General features: G+C 46.0%; 1 protein-coding gene across 7 annotated transcripts in view; it reads left to right on the top strand.

Moving 5' to 3' along the window:
• Window positions 1-21,026, top strand: part of JADE2 (jade family PHD finger 2) — a 146,376-nt gene that overhangs the window by 9,803 nt on the left and 115,547 nt on the right. For 2 of the 7 annotated variants that reach the window (XM_082324312.1, XM_082324310.1), the window contains exons 2-3: window positions 12,227-12,485; window positions 13,286-17,296. The exons of 1 other annotated variant lie outside the window; for it this stretch is intronic. Coding sequence is in view for 2 of the 6 variants with exons in the window: in XM_082324307.1 (XP_082180433.1) it covers window positions 12,474-12,485 (12 nt within the window). In the remaining 4 variants the exon portion in view is untranslated. 4 more of the 7 variants (XM_082324307.1, XM_082324311.1, XM_082324308.1 and 1 more) reach the window with 3 other exon arrangements.

Below are 21,026 nucleotides of genomic sequence, written 5' to 3'. Positions count from 1 at the left end.
GTCTAATTATTAACAGAAACCCCAAAGGATACAATTTGCCTTTTGACTACAGTGAAATTAGTCTGACGTAGCTTAAAGCAGCATCAATGCAAAGATTTTTGTTCACAAATATAATACGGAAAAGCTTCCTGTTTCTAAGAATTAGTCTAAACTTTGAAGTTTGGGTTGGTTTTTTTTTTTAATTTTGCCTCCTGTTTCAGTATTTATTTTTGTTCCTTTGACACATGTGTGAGATGAGATTTGCCATTCATTACAGTCCACATGAATTTGATTATTCCTCAACAGCCAGTTTAGCCTCGTTATAGATTGATGATGCTCAGAAAATGTTTGGTGTATCTGGGGTGGAGGCAGTGTCTGTCTGAGAGACGTAATTGGAGCAGAAGGAGGTTTAATTGGTGATCAGCACTGCAAGCTCAGTGCCTGGGCAGGGACCCACAATATATAGGCACACGTGCGTGTTTGAAGGCATCGGCGTGTTCTCTGCTGTAGGCAGGGTTAGGTGTAGTTACAGTCTGGGTGGAAAATGTCGTGCTGTCCCCCAGAGAAGGTCATGACTGCATTCCCCGATTGTATTCCCGGTGTGCGGTGCGGAGGGATGGGAGGAGGGACATTCCCTTGTTTGACCCGATCTCGTACGTTACCGCTGTGTGATGACTGTGGAATCGGGATGAGAACAGCCCAAGAAAGCCGAGCTTTGGTGACGGCCTGTGGGTCGATGCCGGTGCGGAGGAGCCCGCCTTTCTCCCGGCAGGAGCGGGCAGGAGGCTGCGGGGCATCCCAGGGGCTGCGAGGGGGAAAAAGGATGGGCGACTTCTGCAAGCCCTCCCAAAGCACACGCTAGAAATAATCACAGAGCATAGATTAACATGCCGCTAAAACTCGCTAGAGAAGCCATGGGATTACCAGGCCAAGAGCCCGCCGACGGCGGCGCCGCGCCGCCTGACTGACAGGACGCGCCGCGGTGCCGCTGCTCGGCGAGGCCGCCTCGCCCGCCGGGCCCCGGGTTCCTCCCGGCGCCGCGGCTGCCTGCGTGAGGCCCCCTCCCGCGGCTCCGCGGTGCCGTTTTCGGGCCGGGGCGCTGCCCCGCCATCGCCCCGTCCCCTCCCGAGGGGCGGCCGTGCCTGCGCCGGGGCCTCCCGCCCGCCCTGCAGCCTCCCCGGCCGGAGCGCGGCCCGCCGCGGCGTCGCCTCGCCCGTACGTGCAGTAACGCTGCCGCCGGGGATTTAGCGCGGCCGCACGGAGCGGACGGACAGACAGACTGACAGACCGACAGACTGACGGGCATCCCGTGCGGGCCGCGGGGCTCCCCGGGGACGGGCCTTCCGCCGCCGCGCCGGACCCGCGTGCAGTGCGCGCCGAGAGCACCTTCCCCCGGGCAGCCGCGCTGCCTCAGCCCCGCCCCGCCCCGCCCCGCCCCGCTTCCCCCCGGGCCGGCGAGCGCCGAGCCCGCCCGCCCCGCCCCGCCCCGCCCCGCCCCGCCCCGCCCCGCCCCGCCCCGCCGCCGGAGCCGGGCCCGCAGGGGCCGGAAGGCCTCGGCCCGCCCAGCCGCTCTGCCCCACGCCTCGTCTGCCCTGGAGGAGCGGGGGCGGGGCCGCGCAGGCGCGCTGCGCCCAGCCGCGCCCCAGGCCTCCGCGCTCCCCTCAGGGCCGCGGCCCCGCCGGCACCGGGGGCTCCGGGGGCGCCGGGCCCTGCAGGCCGCGCCCGCGGGCGGGGAGGCCGCGAGGCCGTGAGGCCCTTCCTGCCTCACCTGCGGGGCGGCCGGACCCCGCCCCGGGCCTGCCCGGCGGGGCGGGCCTGTCAGTCGGGCCCGAGCCGGGCGCGGTGCGGGTCTCCAAACGGCCGCGGCCGCAGAGCGGTGGGAGGCCGCGCTGGCAGAGGCGGCCTGGGGAAGCCCCAGGAAGTCCCCGGTGAGGTGGAGTCAGCCGAGCTGCCATCGCCGTCCCGGCCGTGGCTGCTGGCAGCTCGGTGGCACAGCTGGGCTGGCCTCGGAGGAGCCCCCGGCGAAGGCTTCCCTGAGGAGCGGGTCGGGGCCGGCATGGGCTGGGCTTCACCAGCGCTCGCGTTGGCTTGGCCCCCGGGCGCCGCAAGTCAGGGGTCATCCACCAACCCCCAGAGTGAAAATGCCCTAAACGCAGTGCGGTGGGGCGTCCTAAGGACGTTGTATTGCCAAAACAACGGGTAAGGAGTGTGGATAACGGACAGCATGAAAGCAGATGCTGCCGTTCCTGTCTTTATGCTACAAAGAACAGGAGTCCGATGAAATTTAAGGACAAAAAATTTCAAGTATACCAATTCACAAGAGCACAGTATAGTCATGATAAACTTCGTGGTACAGTTAATTTCTTAAATAGTGTACTGGGATGCTTGGTTTTTTAATTAATTAGGAAATGTAATACACTAAGCTTGCTGGGACAGTGGGATTAATTAAGGAAGTACTGATGGGTGTACAGATTTTGGTTTTATAGCTTCTCACGGGGGCTTTGGTTCATCGATATTAAACAGTTCCTAATCACTTCTTTTCCATGGGATTCCATATAAAGATCTAAAATCACTTTGGAGACATTTTCAAATTATTCATCCCAGTGCTTTTGTGCTATATATGCACGTCATTCACCTGATTTCACAGATGGACAGACGGAGGCATCCAGATCTGCAGCAGGTTTGTGTAGGTCAAGAGGAAGGCGGTGGCGGGGCGGTAGGTGTGAGCCATTCACGGCGATTCCCCACTCTGAGTTTCAAGTATGAGAGCACCTTCGCCTTCAGGTTTGCCGTACTAACGTTATTCATAAGAAGCATCAAACGCTGCACTGCTGGTGCTGCTTTCTTCAGATCTTGGTTCCCTGCAGATGTCTCATCCAAATACAGTCCCAAGCCAAAACTACGGGACTCGGATCTCCACAAACATGATTAACTTCTCTAGTGCGAGTTGTCCCGTTGGGATTCTTTGCCGTAGTACAGATAAATGAGTGTAATTGCAGAATCGAGGCCTTAGGCTGTGAGAAGTGAAGAAATCACAGCTTGAGGTGGTATATCTGTCACTTCTTTGTAGGAGATTTTGTATTAATAGTCAATTAATTCAATGTGTCAAACAAATAAAGCTTTAAATATTTAGAGATTAGGAGGTCCCTAATAAAAAATTTACAGGAAAAAAGGAAGATTCTCTGATCACTACAGTGGCATTTAAATACTGAAAGTAAAATAGGTAGGGTAACACAGACAGTAAAATACGTTTGTGTTTAGCATGTTGAGATTCCATGAGAATAGCTGTTGAGGTGTATCAAAATGCAGAGGAGAGGAAGCCTTATCGTCTGGCCAGACTTTCCTACCTAGTGTTTTTATTTGAGCATTTTACTGTTTGTGGAAGCTGTCCCAGGCAAATACTATGCCTTATTTGTTTAGAGTTGTTTTTTGGAAGAGGAAAGATGTAATCAACAGACAATCTGCTGTAATGTGTGAGTTGGCAAGGCCGCGTTCTCCACCTCTCCTTTTGATGGGGCTCCACAGTGCAGGAAAGAATGAGAGGCTGGTTGGACTGTAAGTGGGAAACGAGTGACCAGAGACTGCAGATGAGCGGGCAGGCATTTTATGAAAGGGAGGTCCTGCTTCACTAACCTGGTCTCCTATGACAAGGTGACCCGCTTAGTGGATGAGGGGAAGGCTGTGGATGTTGTCTACTTGGACTTTAGTAAGGCCTTTGACACTGTCTCCCACAGCATTCTCCTGGAGAAGCTGGCTGCACACAGCTTGGATAAGTGCACTCTGTGCTGGGTTAAAAACTGGCTGGACGGCCGAGCCCAGAGAGTGGTGGTGAATGGAGTCAAATCCAGTTGGCGGCTGGTCACCAGTGGCGTTCCCCAGGGCTCAGTACTGGGGCCAGTCCTATTCAACATCTTCACTGATGATCTGGATGAGGGGATTGAGGACACCCTCAGTAAGTTTGCAGATGACACCATGTTGGATGGAAGCATTGATCTGCTGGAGGGCAGGAAAGCCCTACAGAGGGACCTGGCCAGGCTGGATCGTTGGGCCAGGGCCAACTGTACGAGGTTCAACAAGGCTCAGTGCCGGGTCCTGCACTTGGGTCACAACAACCCCATGCAACGCTACAGGCTGGGGGAGGAGTGGCTGGAGAGCTGCCTGGTGGAAAAGGACCTGGGGGTGTTGGTTGGCAGCTACCTGAACATGAGCCAGCAGTGTGCCCAGGTGGCCGAGAAGGCCAATGGCATCCTGGCTTGTATCAGGAATAGTGTGGCCAGCAGGACCAGGGAGGTGATAGTGCCCCTGTACTCAGCACTGGTGAGGCCGCACCTCGAGTGCTGTGTTCGGTTTTGGGCCCCTCACTACAAGAAGGACATGGAGGTGCTGGAGCGTGGCCAGAGAAGGGCAGTGAGGCTGGTGAAGGGTCTGGAGCACAAGTCTTAGGAGGAGGGGCTGAGGGAGCTGGGGTTGTTTAGCCTGGAGAAGAGGAGGCTGAGGGGAGACCTTATTGCTCTCTACAACTGCCTGAAAGGAGGCTGTAGCGAGGTGGGGGTCGGTCTCTTCTCCCTAGTAACAAGCGATAGGACGAGGGGAAACGGCCTCAAGCTGCGCCAGGGGAGGTTTAGGTTGGGTATTAGGAAAAACTTCTTCACCGAAAGGGCTGTCAGGCCCTGGCACAGGCTGCCCAGGGAAGGGGTTGAGTCTCCATCCCTGGAGGTATTTAAAAGACAGATAGATGTGGTGCTTGAGGACATGGTTTAGTGGTGAGCTTGGCAGTGCTGGGTTAACGGTTGGACTCGATGATCTTAAGGGTCTTTTCCAACCTTAACAATGCTATGATTCTATGATTTGTTTGCCCCAGCTCCAGCATTCTGTTTAATTTGTTATTTAAGTCACTGGATAAAGCAATTATCTGGCCTTCTCTCCCTGATTTCGTTAACCTTTCTAACGGAAGAGCTTCAACAGAGTACTGAATACGTGTGTCCCCCCTGCAGCGTTGGAGTATTCTCCTGGAAAGGAAGAGTTTAGGGTTCAAAATTCCTCAGGCAAGGAATAAACGCAGGCCTCTGACTGCTGCGTAAATGTAGAAAAATAGGACGGTGCCTCCACCACCTGTGTTTTGAACGCACTGGCTTTGGTCCACGTAGACCGGAGAAGCGCAGGATTTAAGGCACTCTCCTCTGCTGCAAATGTCCCACTGCCCAGCGCCAGGCAGCTGCCTGCTGCCCGTGCCGGCGAAGGCTTACGGCTCCTTCTCGGGGCACCTGACGTCTTCAGAAGGTGTAAACTCCGATGTGGCACTAGTCACTGTTGTAAACCCTTGCTTGGATCCAGCCCTTGGGCTGTACGAACACCATGTAGCCAGAGCGGTGAGGGATTTAGGAGGCATTCTTTTTATTTCATAAAAGCTTTTGGGATAAAAACAGTCCAAAACTCAGAGACCAAAGAAGAATTGTGTGTTATTGTACGCGTGCAGACAGTTTTGTTGAACATGAGTCGTCTTCACAGTTAATCGCTAAAAATCTCTTCATATTGAAAGACGAATGGTGTAAGAGGCAAAGGAAAAAGGAGCTGAACCTAAAAAAAATAAAACATGTAGAAGCAAAGAAGAGAACCCATTAAAAACCGTATGCTGCTCTGCTTTTTCTGTGCATTCAAAGGATAGAAGTTGTCATTTTAGAAAATAATATACCTTGGATTATGTGTCTGTACGTACATGGGAGAGGAGAGGGCTTTTTGAGTTGATTATTATAGAAACTTTAAATAATTAGGTAGTAGTATTGAAAATAAATGGGGTTTAGGCTTGGGGTTTTTTTTTTGCTTCGCATTGTTATTGCACCTTGAGTTTGTCTCATACCGCAGCTACCATCAGCAGAGAACAAAAAATATGCAGAACTTTCTGATAATGACTGTAATTAGCATCACAAGCCATGGAAATTGCAATATTCCCTAAAGGTTTCTTGTCATTCTCCCATGTTTCTGCACTGAAAATAAAGATTTTTAAGACAAGGTATCTTCTGTATTTGGTACTGTCCCACTAATGGTAATGTTCCAGCCTCCGTGCCTGCGTGAATCCATTCTTAATGCTTGTGTCAGAGTCGCATTTCTGAGCTGGTCTGTGTGAAAGCTGCATCCTGCCAGAAAGTAAACACGCTACTCTTAAACAGGGTATGTGGTTCAGCATCCAAAATGAAGCCTTTTTCTTTATGATGTTGTCAAAGCACGTAGCGTGGGATTTTCTGAGCTAGTGAAAATGTTAGTAAAAGAAAGTGCGTTTTAAAATCCCAGTATGTGAACATTTTAATCAGGAATTCTGTGATGTCATAAAATAAATTATTTTTGCCCTTAAACATGTGCCAGGGCCGGGTCAAACTACAGGATAAAGGCAGCATTATGGTATGATGGCGCTGACTGATTTATTAGAGGCCTCGCTGTAGAGGCCGTTAGCATTGAAGGTGGGTAGACTTTGCTTGCCCAAGCCTCCACCTGTAGCACAGGGTAATCCGTCGTCAACCCATATAACTGAAAAGATCTTGTGTTTCTTTCCTTGTTTTTCAATTTGGGTCATTAACTGCCGTGTCTGATTCATTTCTAAGCTGAAGAATTTTGACAGCTGCCAATTTGGTACACATACCATCGGCTGAGCTGGGGAGCCGCCAAGCTGGAAAGGATACTGCAGCCCGAGCAGAGGCTCTACCTGGCACGGCAACACCTCCGCACCCCTGCAGCTCGGGCACAAAGGGAACCTTCAGACGTATTCGTCCGGCAAATAGTTGGTCAAAGTAAGGTCATCCCAAACATCTGAGACCCATACTCGTTTTTATCCTAGATAAACCTTTGCTTCCAAATCAGTGAACACGTCCACGTTCTTTTCAAAGCTGAGTTGAACTTTGAACTGCTCGGTCTCAGTGTCAGATTATTAATAGCACTATTCATTATCATCACCATTCATTTGTTATTTATATTTCTGTTCATTTTGAAGTTTATTTGGGTGTGAAGAGAAGATTATGGGTTCAGGGTTTTGTCCAGAATTCTGCCACACGAGTACAATGTCCAGTAAATATAAATGCTGTTATTTTCATTATTTCATGTTATTGCTATCTTGATGGGAATAGAAGGGGTTAGTTCTGAAATACGGTACTTCACGCAGACTGAGAGGCAAATTGTCTTCAATGACTGACCAAAACCGGGAAGAAGGCAGAAATGCCATCTCTTTTGAATTAATTATGAACCACACAGCTCTTGCTATTATCTGTTTACACATTATTGGCCTTGTGATGTGCTGGTGAGAGATTTCCTTTCACTGTCTGGTCCAAACGTACGTTAAGTCCAATTTCATTAAAAAGGCTGCTCGCTTTCCTTGTTGAAAGGGTCATTGTGTTAGTTATTACAGTGTTTTCTTTGTGCTCGCTTCCCCCCAATTCCAGTAACTATTTTGTAGAAAAGTTTGAAAGTGAACTTATGATGCCTGTGAAAGCTGCTTCATTGACTTTATTGACTCCAGAGCCTGAAGTTCTTTATCCGCAGAGATCTTTAAAAGGACACTAAAAAGTTTCAGCCAAAGCTTATAGAATTTGGTACTTATGGTTAAGTATTATAGACCCAATGCTGTTCCCATGGAGACCTAAAGGAATTTTTCCGTTGAATTAAGTGGTAGCAAAGCATACCCTTTATTAAGTGGGAAAAGGAGTAGACTGGAGAACTCAATTTGTTGTTCCCGGTTTTGTTTGTGTGCTTGCTCTTCTGTATAAAGAAATAAACCGGGAGAAATTACAAGTAATTGCATTGCGATTCATCTGCTTCAGGCTTGCCGTGTTTGTAGATAAGGGGGTGCGTGTGGTTACAGTGTGATAACCCACGAGGCAAAGACAGAGCTCTCCTTGTTCCAGTTGTTGCTGGTGTCCTTCCTTGGAAACTGGGATGTGAGGAGAGCGTTTCAGTCTCTCACGTCTCCTGCTTGGGAGAGGTCAGTGGTGGTACAACTGGGTGCTGTTCACAGGTAGTGTTAGCGCCTCCCTATCGCGGGTTGTGTGCCAGCTATTCTTGAGGGCACTCTTTAATGTAAATTTGTTAAAACATTAACTTGTTAGCAGTGAAATTCCAATGATTTACTAATACACAAAGAAATCCCAAGTATACTCACATTTAGAAAGAGTTTTTTCGTTCTGGAAGCTTGGGGTATTGCTCAAGGGGTTGTTGGAAGCCCCTGGTGCGCCCTGCTCCAGCCACGGCTTTGAGTGGGGGCTCTGCAATAGGCATATGGCCAGATCCTGCAGCTCTTCTCTATGAAGATCCTTAGTAATTTACAGAAAAAGAGAAAATCAAGGGCTCAAATTGTACAATATGGTGCTAAAAATTGTTTTTGGTTGAAGCTGTGTCATGAAATCCTTGGCTACTGAAGTCAACTGATTTGTGATTGATTTAAATGGAGTCAGGATTTTGTCTATAATGAAGTCCTTTCATTTTGGCTCACTGAGATTTCTCTTGTTCTTTCTTAGCGCCTTATGACACATTCACTCCATCCTTGCCTCAAACAAAGAGAAATTATACTATCATGGTCTCCCTTTAAATATTTTCTATTTGAGGGCCTACTGAAAAGACTCCAGAGGCAAATTCTTGGTTTAGAAGTTGCTATTTATGTCTAGACACATCTGAATGTCGTTATGCTTTGAATGTTCTGGATTGCTTGCCATTTTCTTTGTAAAGATGTATGAGTCTAGAGAGAGAGTGCATTATTTTAAGTTAACGTGAAATAAGCTTTAACCAGCTCAGGGTTCTACTTGTTGCAACTGGCTCCCTTGATAAAAATATATAACAAAATAAGCAACACCGCAAGTAAAATTCTTATTTATTGGTGTTTTAAAGCAGAGTGGAAATAAGTTCCCAATGTATGACATTGGATTCTTTTGGCATATTAGTATTTGAATTATGACAGTGTCTCAGACTCCTGGTCATGGCCAGGAGCCTACATGCTACGGGCTTTACACAGACAAAACCAGTGCGTTGTCTTTTTTCCAACGGTCTTTCAGCCCACCTGTAAGGGAGGTGATGACAGGGAACACAATCAGGCACAGAAGGAAAGAAAATAACAACATTATAATTACTGCCAAGAAAGCTAGCGGTCTCAATATTGCTAATCAACTACCGAACACTGTAATAAATAAATAGATAAGTTTGGCAATTTATACATTTCATTAAAAAATATAATTACAGAGTTAAGAACACCTGAAGTAAGAAGCCAAATTGTTCTCAGTCTGTGCATTTCAGCTCCAAAACCAGGTTGCACAATACGGATTTCATAGACCAGGTGATCTCCACCTCTATTTTTCTGCAGTCCTGTATTTCCAAAAGGATTCCTCAAAGTATTCTAAAGTACTACAAGTTAAATTGCTCCCTGTTTTTGTTCCTTCCCACAAAGCGTATTTGCTTACCAAGCAGGTAAGGGTTAGGGAGGATCAACACAAAAAGCAGCCTAGCTCTCACGCTAGTTCTCTAGCTCTGCTGATGCACAGCCACTCAAGGAAGGATGGGCTCACAACTCTTGTAATTATGCCTTCCGTGCTGTTTTGTAGCTATTAATGTCACAGCATTCCTGTACGGGTTAAATTAACAAATACAGAATTTTCTAGTATTTTTATTTTATGAGAAACAGATCCCCTGTGTCAATCAGGAGACTTCTTGTTTCTGAATTCGGTACGGGCAGGGCAGGACTCCCGGCAGTATCAGCTGGTGAAGCGCTGGGCACGTCTGGGTACAGATCTGCAGATCTGCCCTGGGTCTGAAGGGTGGGACTGGGCAGACACGGAGCGCGTGGTGCAGGCCAGCTGGCTCTGGCATCGAGGCTAGCTATGAACGCTCAGCGTGAATGGACGGTTTGGGCAGCATCTTCAGGGATGTTTCATCCCTAAACCTGGCAAAATAGAGGTCAGGTGTATGCAGGAGAAGAGCGAGACTCTCTGGTTTTACATCACTGTAAAGAATACAAAATGTCATTAAATCTCTGTGTATCAGTTTATCCAACTTAATTGTCTTACTGCTGACTGCATGCTGGTTTACATTCATTTTTAAAGGATGAGGAAAATATTTCAAACGAATGATCAAAAGAATATTTTACTTTTTTCACATTCAGAGTTTGGAGTCTATGAAACATTTATTCAGGAAATGAAATATTAGGGCCTGACAGATATCTCTAGCGTCACTGAGTAAGCAGGTTATCTGGAGATTTCTAGTGCAAACAATCCAGTGCTTTGATGAATACGTGAGTAATACTGTTATAGGAGTTCGAAAGCTAGACTAGATTGGTGTTGAAGCTGCAGTCATTTCAGCAACTATAATAAAGTCTGAAAATTAACAGTCTATTACAATGAGAAACATCTTTCTTCATCAGTGTGTTTCTTAAGCAAAGAATAAGGGAGCATTTTGTTTTACAGTGTAAATAATAATATTTTTGTTGAGCAGGGGGCTGGATGTAACGGGAAGGGATTGATGCCTGCTAGCTTAGACTGTAGGGAGTTTTGCAAGAGGATCAGTGAAATGTTGCAGTCCTACATGGTCGTAGCTTTATGTTTGTCATTGTTTTCGTGTATGACATTTGTCTGGGATTTTGACACTTTATTTTCACTCAATGTTGTCGTCAAAACGATGCAGACCCTCCCTGTTAGCTTAAATGGTTCGGAGCTCTGAGACCTCAAATTGTAATTACATTGCTTCAAATGTCAGGTTCTTCAACAGCATATCACTTCTGGTGATAGAAACCTAAGCAGCTTAGGTGATATAAACCTAAGTAGCTTAATAGCTTCGCGATGCCATATAACGTATGGGGAATCTCCCTGCACAGGGAATCTGATAGGGGAGATCTGAGTCACGGTGACAGCTTCAGCAAAGAGGCAGGCGGTGAAGTGAGGGAGTGTGCGATGAGCTCAGAGGAGGTGAGCCGATGATTTGCTATTTATAGATGCACGAAGAGGCTCAGGCAGGAACTCCAGGCAGGGCCACTCTTTGCTTCGCTATGAAAACGATTCCTCATCAGAGCTGCAAGCGAAACACAATTTGTAGCTGGCACAGTCTCAGAGTGCCCTGATTGCATGAACACGTGGACATGCCACAGAAGCAGCTTTTGATGAGAGCCTGGAATATAGCACATTTTAGCAATACAGACACTGCTGAATTTTATCTTTCTGTTCCTTGGTGAGCGTGTTTTGTTTTTACAGAGAAAGAATGAAATGATGCTGTGTATCCTTTACACCAAGAGCAGTCTCCTCTCATTATGATAGGGTATAATCCAGGAATTAATTTGGTCCAGTTGAATTACTGGAAGATTCTCTCTCTTGTCAACCAATTCTGGAAACCAGAGTTATAGGACTTACATACAGTAACCTTCTCTTCATAAGAGACATTAATGATTACAGAATCCAGTTGCACCTAACTCAGCACCATCAGCTTGAATTAAAATGAAAGAGGTTGTGTTTGTTTCAGTTATGTAGTAAAAGGGTGTCATGTTTTAGCTATCTCCTAAAAAAAGGGGGAACTCCAGAGCTCAGCCTGCCAGTTAGAAACCTCACAATCATTACTTGGAGACCTCTGTAAAATGAGTCCACGGGCTGCAGCTGAAAGGCGGCTGTACGATAAACTTGCCTACCGCAGCTGGCACGAAACCGGCCCTGCAGATGGAAATCTTAATATAGGGCTCAACGATTAAATTAACGGTTGAAAATGTGCTAGTCTGTACATCCGAGAAGCTGTCTGTCCAAGGCGATGTGGGGCTGTGGTGGGAGGACGCTGCTGGGAAGGTGCTAGCTCTTCCAGGGGCTCATCCCGTGCAGTTTGGCTGCAGCTGGGCCAGAATAGGGAACAGTGCCATCGTCTGTGCTTCCCACTGTTAGCTGGGCCCTGGCATGGTTTTGGCTGGGGGCAGCACTCTCCCAGACCATTCCTGTCCTAGGTGGAGCTTAAGAGTTAGTTTGGGCCATTTGCAGTATGTGGTGTGGACATGCCACTCTGCCTCAAAGAGGGGAAGGCTTTAATAATAAGGATGATTGATAGCCATCCTGTGTTAGCTGGCCCCGATGCCAGGGAAGGGTCCAGCATGCTCAGTTCAGGTGGAGAGATGTACCCCTTTTTTCTTGATTAAAGAAAAAAAATCCAATTAGAAGAAGCTATAAAACAACAGACATAATCCTACAAGTCGATTGAAAGTTTTGTCATAAAACATCTTCTCAATAAGATATTTTCTGCCTTTCCGTTGCAGGAAAAACCACATTTCTCTCCCTAAGTGACTGAATGTAGCTGCCTCTGGCTTAGACCCATCTGTCCGTCAAAGTCAAGGATCAATGTCATGCTTGTTTCATGGATGCTGAATTGAGTGCTTAGGGCCCAGCTCAGAGAGTCTGCATGCTCTAAATCCTGACGAGCTCAATGAGTGCGGAAAGAACTCACCACCTTGGCGGATCAGGCAGATATTGAAGCCGGTGAAGCCTCGCTGAAGCCCATGTCACATGCTTAAAAAGGTCAGTCACATACTTACAAAAGCCCGTCAGAGTTGAATTGCACCCTGATTGAGATTATACTGGAAGCAAGACACGTGATTGTGCTGATGTTTACATTATTTCCCAAGAAGGTAAAATTCAGGCATTTATTTTTGATGGTTTTTGCACAGTGCAGAGCTAACAGCCTGATTTGTATTCAACTGCTGCATATTGAGGCTGGTCATCGGTCTTGTAAATGGTAGATAGGAGGAATTGCTGTAGCAGAGAAATATTTCCTCTGTTTTAGGATAGATTTTAACCGTAGCCCTCCGACTCCTGATAACCGAAGCAAGAGTTATGTGTCTGGCGTTCTCTGCCCTACGCTCCTGGTTATTTATTCCATGATGTGCGGGAAGGAAGGAGACGTGCGCAATCTCCATTCTTGTTACCAGGAATTGTGCACCTAATTCTCTGTGCATTGTACTGAAAATGAACTAGTAAGATGTGTTCTGCATCAGCAAAAAGGCTCCCTTATTCAGCTGGAATGAGAACATGCATGCTATAACTTGGGAGTAAAGAAAATCGCTGTAAACGATTTCTTTAAACAGAGTCTGTTGGGTTTTTCCTTAAATTTTTGCTGAGAGTGAAGATTCTGCAGGTTTTTTTTCTCCTCTTTCCTACCCAATTGCTAACCTTTCAGTTGCATGTGTTTCTGCTGCTTCTAGCACTTTTCATTCTGATGGCAGTTTTTCATCTCTTCACTAGCTTATGGCTAAAACAGTCCTTGTAACAGGAATTTCAGTTACTTACTCTCCAGAATAATTATTTCCATTTGTTCGCAGTCTGGTCCTGGGGGAGAGGGCTTCCTCGTGTCTCGCCTTGATGGATCCGTCCTCCCAATTCCTCTACTTTGGGCAAATGTCTTCTCCGCAGCTGTCAGCACCAGGGGACAGCACCTTTCTGAGACGTATTTTTGAGTCATTCTTAGCTAATGCATTGCCTAAACCTATTAAGACTTACTATTAGGACTGAAATTTTCCTGGTTGGCTACTCAATTAATAAAAATGCATCGGCATACACATGCATAATTATGGTAATGCATATAATTCTGTGACTTACTCTGTCTGAAAACTTTGCAGAACGCTTCACAGAAGTGCCGTGAAGTACTGCTAATCACAGTGCAGAGACTCAAAACAAGCGCAGGGAAGGGAGCGGGTTCTTCTCGCCCTGTTACTCAACAAGTAAAATAACCAGGAAAACGCATTCAAATTGGGATTTCCTCACCCACCGTTCTTTGTGTTAGCCACTACCTCGATCCTAGGTGTTTTTTTTGTAGCAAAAGATCTAATACAAAATCATAACTCAGAGGTTTTTACTGAAGCAAAGTCATTTGTATGCTGTGTGATTTTATAAAAGCATAGACCTCCTGCTTTTTACGGTACCTTGAGCTTTTAAAATGACTTTTATCTATCAATCTGAAGGATTCTGAATCTGATTGATAGACGTTAATTAATGAAAAAATCATTTAAATTAGAGAAAGAGTAGCTACTTATCTGCTCCATCCACGTAACAGCTGAACACCGTCCTGTAAAACCTTTTTTCCTACCAATGCTACGTCCCATCAGAAGTCAAGGTGAGGTGTATAAGGCGAAGGTAAAACCATGGCGGTTTTGTAAAGACAGATGTTAGGGTGCAGCGTGAGCACCTTCGCCCAACGGTGCAGCCATATACCAGGGGGAGGACCAGCGTTTTGAGCACAAGATGAGGCGCTGCAGGGACGGCAGAGAATTTACTCTGCAGCCAGAGACAGAGCTCGCCGTGCTGACGTCTTGCTGTGCTGTCCTCACCGACACATCGCAGAGACCATCTACAGGAGAAAGCCATCTCACTACAGCTAATCTCTAAATTTAAATCAATACAAGTAATATCAATTTTTCCTGGTTCGGTTGGGAACACATTTGACTAACCCATAATAAGCTACTTTATATGGAAATCAGTCCCTGCACAGTCCTTGCTCCAGTCAAACTGTATTGGTTTATGGATTCACGTGAAGTTCTGCAGCAATACAACTTTCTTGTGCAGCAAAGCCCTTGGAGAGTCATCAGCCTCCTATGGCATCAAGGTGTGGAAATATAAAGTGAAGGTTTAGGACAGTTCAACTGTATCAAAGTTACGAATTATGCCTGAATTTGTGAAGCTGTTTTGTTATTTAATGCCTCGCCATATAAAGACTCAGAGGTTTGCTTCAAAATTTATGTTGCCTGCTTCAGGCCTGAGTTTAAAGAGTTGTGAGAGGAGCAACCCAGTGTCATTTATTGTAATAACCTGCTGGAAGGAGGCGAGGCTGCTGACCCGGGTGAAAGGCAGGGGAAATCTGGTCTCTGCAAGTGACTGACGGCAGTGGAAAACCCCCAGCAGAAAGGAGTAAAGGCAAATGTGTATTTAAGTGCTGCGAAGAGGGGACGTATCTGGCGATGGGAGGAGCAGTACAAACATGTTGCGGGCAGGAATCGTAAAGCAGCCTGTGACCAGGGAGCCCAGAAGGCATACGACAAAATTAAAGCAGAAGGCGAGTGATGGTGTGGGTTCTGAAGGGCTTGGAATTGCCTGGAGATATTTAATACGCCACTTAAATCTGTGTGTACGCTCAGCCTGTGGGTGAGTAAATGCCTTGTGATCCTTTCAGCCATTCGTCCGAGAGCCCTGTGCTTCGCACGCTGGTTCAGGCATTATTCCTCAAGGGTTAAACTATAAACTGAAGTACCCTCAAGTGCGGAGCTCAAGTGAGGGTGGTTTTGAGGATCCAGCAGTCTTATAGCAGCTGGAATGCCGAGTCTCATTCCCGAGCTGTAACGCCAGAGCCCATGCACAGAAACTGTGGCTGGTGTCTGCAGAGACCCGTTCACAGCAGCTCCTTGGTTTTATGCAGGTTGTAAGACCTCCGGTATTGATTGGAGGGGTTTCGAGGGTACTAACCTGCATAAAAGGAAAAGTGGTCTTTAAATACTAAATAAAAAAGCCACTTAGAGTGTCACCACTGCGAGGATTTTCCGCTTGCTGGGAGCAGCGTCTCGGTGCTCATGGACTGTGGAGCTGCTCGAGGAATGAACCATGATGTGATGTGCAGTTCTTGTGTTTCTTCCTGTGCATGAGCATACACAAATAAAATACTGACCCCAGTTCAGAGCTGCTAAATTCTACCAAAATCCCTTTGCCTGGTGTTTCGCACTGGCCAGGCATTGCTGGTAATAGGCACAGGGACCAGAGCAGATACAAGAAGTAATTGTGTGAAGCCAGGAGAACGTCCCAAGAGCCGATGCCTCCTTCGGCCGTTTCCAGCTGATGATCATTGTACAAGACTTAGCAACCGTCAGCAGGGAGCGGGTGCACCGCACGCCTCCTCGCACGCTGCTTGTGAGCTCTGCGAGAGCTGACCAGGAGGTGCCCCAGCGTGAGCTGAAGTCCCATCAGTGAGTTCGTCAGACAGCGCAGGCACCTCGGGTGGGAGATCTTCCCGGGATGCGGGAGCCGGGACACTGACCTCTCTGCATCCATCAGGAGCCAGGGCCATCCCGCAGCCTCAGAGCTTGCCCTGTCTAACACAGACTCCTTGCACGAAGAAGGCAGGTGACCGTGGCTCCACGATTCTCAGGCGGTTTTGTGACCAACTTCTTGCCTCTGCATGATGAAGGGCAAGCTGCCACCTTCTTCTCCCTGGGGATTAGTCCCAGACAGGGCTTTTTGTGAATATTATGAAGGCACTTTATCAGCAGTGTTGGATCTCCCATGAAACGGCAGAATGACCTTGAATAAAACCGTGGATGGGAGACAGAGAGCTCTTCCATACAGCTCTGCCTGCATCTCCTACGGGCATGGACTGAACACCAAGTCAACTTTTTCTTCCTCGTGCAGGGACCAGGGAAGCAAAGCGCAGCTGTGATGATGCTTTATGTCAGAGCTGTCCCACATTGATAAGATACCAATAGAGTTATCTCTAAAAGCTGGCTTTCAGGTTATATTCAGTGAAAGGATGGTTTTCCTTTACCCTCTGGGTTTTACAGTGGGGATTTACACACCTAGGCTGGAGAACGGCTGGTTGTGTGACCCTATTCACCAATGCACCCACGCACATTGACCGGTTTTCTTTATTTTTGGCCGCCTTGTGGTTTTTTTTGTCTTCGGTCTGGTGACTCTGTCCTGTAAAGGAAGTATATTTAGGGAGGTACCTATATTGTTGCAGTCTTTTCACCATGTTTACTTTCCCTTGTACAGGGTATTTAACGGCTACTGCTGGAATGATTCTACAGTTGCTGTTCATTACTAATTATTAAACATGCAATACAAATAAAGTACTCTCTTCTTTGCAACCCTGGGGATAAATTTTAGAGTATTAGATTTATTTAATTTTTTCCAAAACCAGTGTAAAGCTAAACTTTCTGTGTTGCCCCTGGGTTTTCATACTGCAGACTTGGTCAGTCAAGCATGCAAAAATCTGGTGAAATAAACCCTAGAGACCAGGTTTGAAATGCGCCTTTCACTGTCCAGAATTCTCTTCTGCTCAAAGTGGCTGCCCAAACTCAGCACACAAGGCTTAATGATAATTAATTACTCTAAGCCAGATAATGAAAAAAGTGGTATGGACAGACTCCATGTAAGCATACCATTTAAAAGCATTAAATTTCTTTTCTTGTAGTGCAAACCATCAGTAATCAAATTTCCATTACCCAGTGATGGGTGTGAACAGACAAGAAAAATACTGAGTCAACAGAATATCAATTAGAGATCTGCAAGTATCCTGCTTTAAATACGGCAAAGTAAGGAGAGATTTTCCCAAGAGGCTGGTCTTCTAATGAGTAAGCATGACTCTAACTCCTTTACTTTTTTTTTTTTTTCCCTCTTGAGAAACACCCTCTACTTCTGGGTGTGGCAGGAGATACACCAAAGGAAAGGGATCTGTTCGCAGCCTGTAGCAAGTATTTGGCAGGGACAAAAATAGTGAAACAAAGTTTTCTCAAGCATCCTCTGAAGAGAGGAGGAAAAGTGATTTGCTTTGTAGATTGGTCTACTCTGTCTTGCTCTGGAATTGCTCTAGAAAACATGGAGAAGCTTAAAAGTATGATGGGACTGTCCACCAGACGTGATTCTTTGTGCTGGATTTATGGCACGATACTGTTTCCTCCATTTCTTCTGGTTTGGAGACACTGCTCAGCTTCGGGTGGTTATCGGTGCCGACTGATGGACGCTATGAGAAGCTATGGAGCCTTAAACGTTCCTTGGGAAAACATGAGCAGCAGCAGCCATCCTAGCTGCTGGGGAGGAGGCAGGTTTAGGTTTGTACCCAAAGACGAGGGAGTCAGGAGGGAGGAGTACTTCTTCTGACTTCATTACAATCTTCATGCCTTTCACAACCGTGTAACTTTTCTGTTTTTTGCCTCAAAACTGTATGTCTTAGCTACATCACACATGAGTTGTGAGATTTAGTTAATATTAATAAAGCCCATTATGTAAAATTAGCCATAGACAGGAGATTCTTTAAAAGGTGAAATCATAATAGTCATGATCAGAGTGTCTGTGTTGCTTGGAAACTGAGAGCTGTCCTGGTCTGCTCCTCAATATTTGCCTTTCATTACAGTTATTTCCCCCTCTACTTGTGGAAAAGGAGTTTTAAAAGAGAGAAATGAATCCATTGACAGTGACGACTGCAAAGAAAAGTCTTTATCTGAGCTTTATTTTTTTGCAGTTGGGTCTTGGGTCTGGCAGGTGAAGGCCACGCGGAGATGCGTTAGCAATGGTGCCTCGCACAAGGCAGAAGCAACAGCCAGCAGCACAGGCGGGTGTAGAGCACGATGCTTGTTTGTTTACTTGTTTGTTTGTTTGCTTGTTTGCTTGTTTTGGGAGTATCTTTCGGGTGATCCTCATTACTCATTTTTCCAGTCTGTCTTCAGAATTTTTGGGACTGGTTCCCAACCAGACGACGTATCTACCAGCCCATCCGTTTCCCAGCATAGACTTTGGCCATTAATCCGCGAACGCATGCTTCAGCCATTTCAACAGCTGTCGATACGCCACTAGCTTTTAGGCACAGCCGTCAAATAAAGCAACTACATACTCTTGAAAAACCCGCAGCAAAAGTACACAAGCTTAAAAATAACCACACGAGTGGCGTATTCAGCTAATCAGGAGTTCGGATTGTCTCGGCGTTTCTGTGCACAAATCAGTTGTATTTAGGAGACTAAAGCAGGTAGTCACCACTGGAGCCTGGTTACATATTTTAAAAGTGCTGCCTGATTAGATTAAACTTGGTGCTGTTTATGGCTGATTTGGAGCAAAAGGGAAAAATCAGAGATGGGATCCAGACTTGTAAGCTGATCCAGATTTTGAGAATGAAAAATTCAGGACTCAAAACCAGACTTAAATCCAGGTTTTATACTGAGGCCCCTGTCTTCAGAGTGGACTGATTCAAAATTCTGCAAGGAAAGGCTCTGGGACGTTCCCCTGTAGGAAACTTGTATTTGCTTAGAAATAACTGACTTCTAAAGGACTCTTGAAGGCTTGCGTCCTCGGTACTGAGTTCACTTTAAAGAAAGATAAAGTGCTAAAACGCTGGGTGGTTTAGTTACACACAGAAGTATGCATCAGAAGATATTTCATCAGTTCCTATAGTTTCCAATGCAACATCTTTGCAGGTTAGCACATGTATTCTGTTTCAGGCTTTTGATTAATTACATAGTACCAAACCCATACATATTTATAGCTTGCAGAATTAGATAAATTCTCCAGATGTGGCTTCCTTTTAGTTAAGTCAAGATGAATGGAGATCAAAGCCTTTGATCTTTAGCCTGACTGAAACCTGCTGCTGACATAAGCCTCTAGAAAATGATGCGGCGAGGGGAACTGGCCACTCTCAACTTTGATACAGAACCTCCTCAGACAAAACCTATGGGAAGAAACTTTGTGGAGGATATATCTATACACACCATTGAGTTTCTACTCGTGAAAGTAGAAGGCAGTTTTCAATGAACCTTTTGCTCTTAAACAACTTATTTAAATAGATTGATTTTATGTTCCAGCTGAGAAATAATTTACTTTTCAGTGCATGCGTATCCTCTGTGATACACAGAACTGGCAGAAAATGTCATCATGAGCTAGTTTATAGCCTCAATTAAGGCTATTTCCATTGCTCCAGATGTGTAAAGCAGACTTACAGCTGAGTTTCTGGTATAGTGAAATCCCTGGTGCATCCTAGGATCAGCACTGCCAGCTCAATGATATCTTCTTCATGACCCTTGGAAAAAATGATGAATAGCCAGGGAACTGCAAATTCAGACTGAATTCTGGCAACATGAACACTTCATACAAGTCTTAGCCAGTTAGGCAGATAGCACAGTCTGGAAACTCTTATCTTGTACCACAGCTATTCTAGCAGCCACAGCTGCAAAGCAATGCAAAGTGCTGCATGTCCACTTCTGCCTATCTCGGTAGCTTCGTAAGCCCCACAGCATGGCCATAAAACCACATGGCTGTTTGGGCGATATTGCCAAGAGAGCTCTGACTCCCATGGCCAAGACTGTTTCAAGAGCTGTTTTCTATAAATGAAGCTGATACTACCAAAAAAAAAAAAAAAAAAAAAAAATCACCAAAACAAATAAACAACCACCAAAAAAACCCGCAGAAAACTTTAGATTCGGACATGCCAACATCAGAAGAAAATAAAATTAATCAAGGACACTACAGTATAGATGACCCACAGCAACCTGGAGAAGGGCTGAAAAACTAGGGAGAAAAGGGTTATTAATAATGAAGTAACAAGGAGAATGGGCTGCTCACCCATCAAATGCAGCAGACTCTGAGCCTGCTACGGAGTCAGGAAGATCAGATGGCTGATGCCTTTCATCAGTGACAGAGGAATCATCCAAAGACCAAAGCGATGGTGACAGGAGGTTGAGGCTGTTAAAGGATCCACCAACTCTTTTAAGAGCCTCCTCCAAGACTTTTAGACAATTTTTTGATACAGAAGATGAGCAAAAGAAATAGAGGGGAGGCTCTTGGACATCTTTTCCTTTCAGGAGCTGGAAATACAAAGGTAGAAGACAGCTTGGTGGCACTGCCAATGAGACGATGGCGTTTATCGTCCTTGGAAAAGGAGACTGGCCTTCAAAATGCCTGATTTCAGTAAACTCAGAGAACTGACAGATTTTCCTTGGAGAGAAAAGGCAGAAATGCGAATTATCCCCGTGCAGAGAGAGTATAGGAAATGCAATTGATTTACTAAGTCATAAATTCTTTATCGACATCAGAGGAAAGAACTATAATTTGTAAGAGTACTGAAGATGATCATAAAAGAATAGCTCAAATACATAAGGGAAAAATCAAAATGGAAAAGGTAGAAAACCAAATGCAGCTAGCAAGAGACATCAGGGATAGCAAGAAATAATTCTTAAGGCCATTAATAACGGGAGGAAGAGCAAATGAAGGATTTGTCCATTACTTTGTAGAGAGGAAAAGCTCCTGATCAATGAGAATAAGAAGAATTAATGCCTTTTTTCACTGGTCTTCAATAAAAAGTAAACATTGACTAAGTGT

Source organism: Platalea leucorodia (genome assembly GCF_965183815.1).
Source record: "Platalea leucorodia genome assembly, chromosome: 11".
In the NCBI taxonomy this organism is placed as follows: Eukaryota; Metazoa; Chordata; class Aves; order Pelecaniformes; family Threskiornithidae; genus Platalea; species Platalea leucorodia.
The sequence above is the reverse complement of the archived record's forward strand: the minus strand, read 5'-3'. Positions and strand labels throughout refer to the sequence as shown.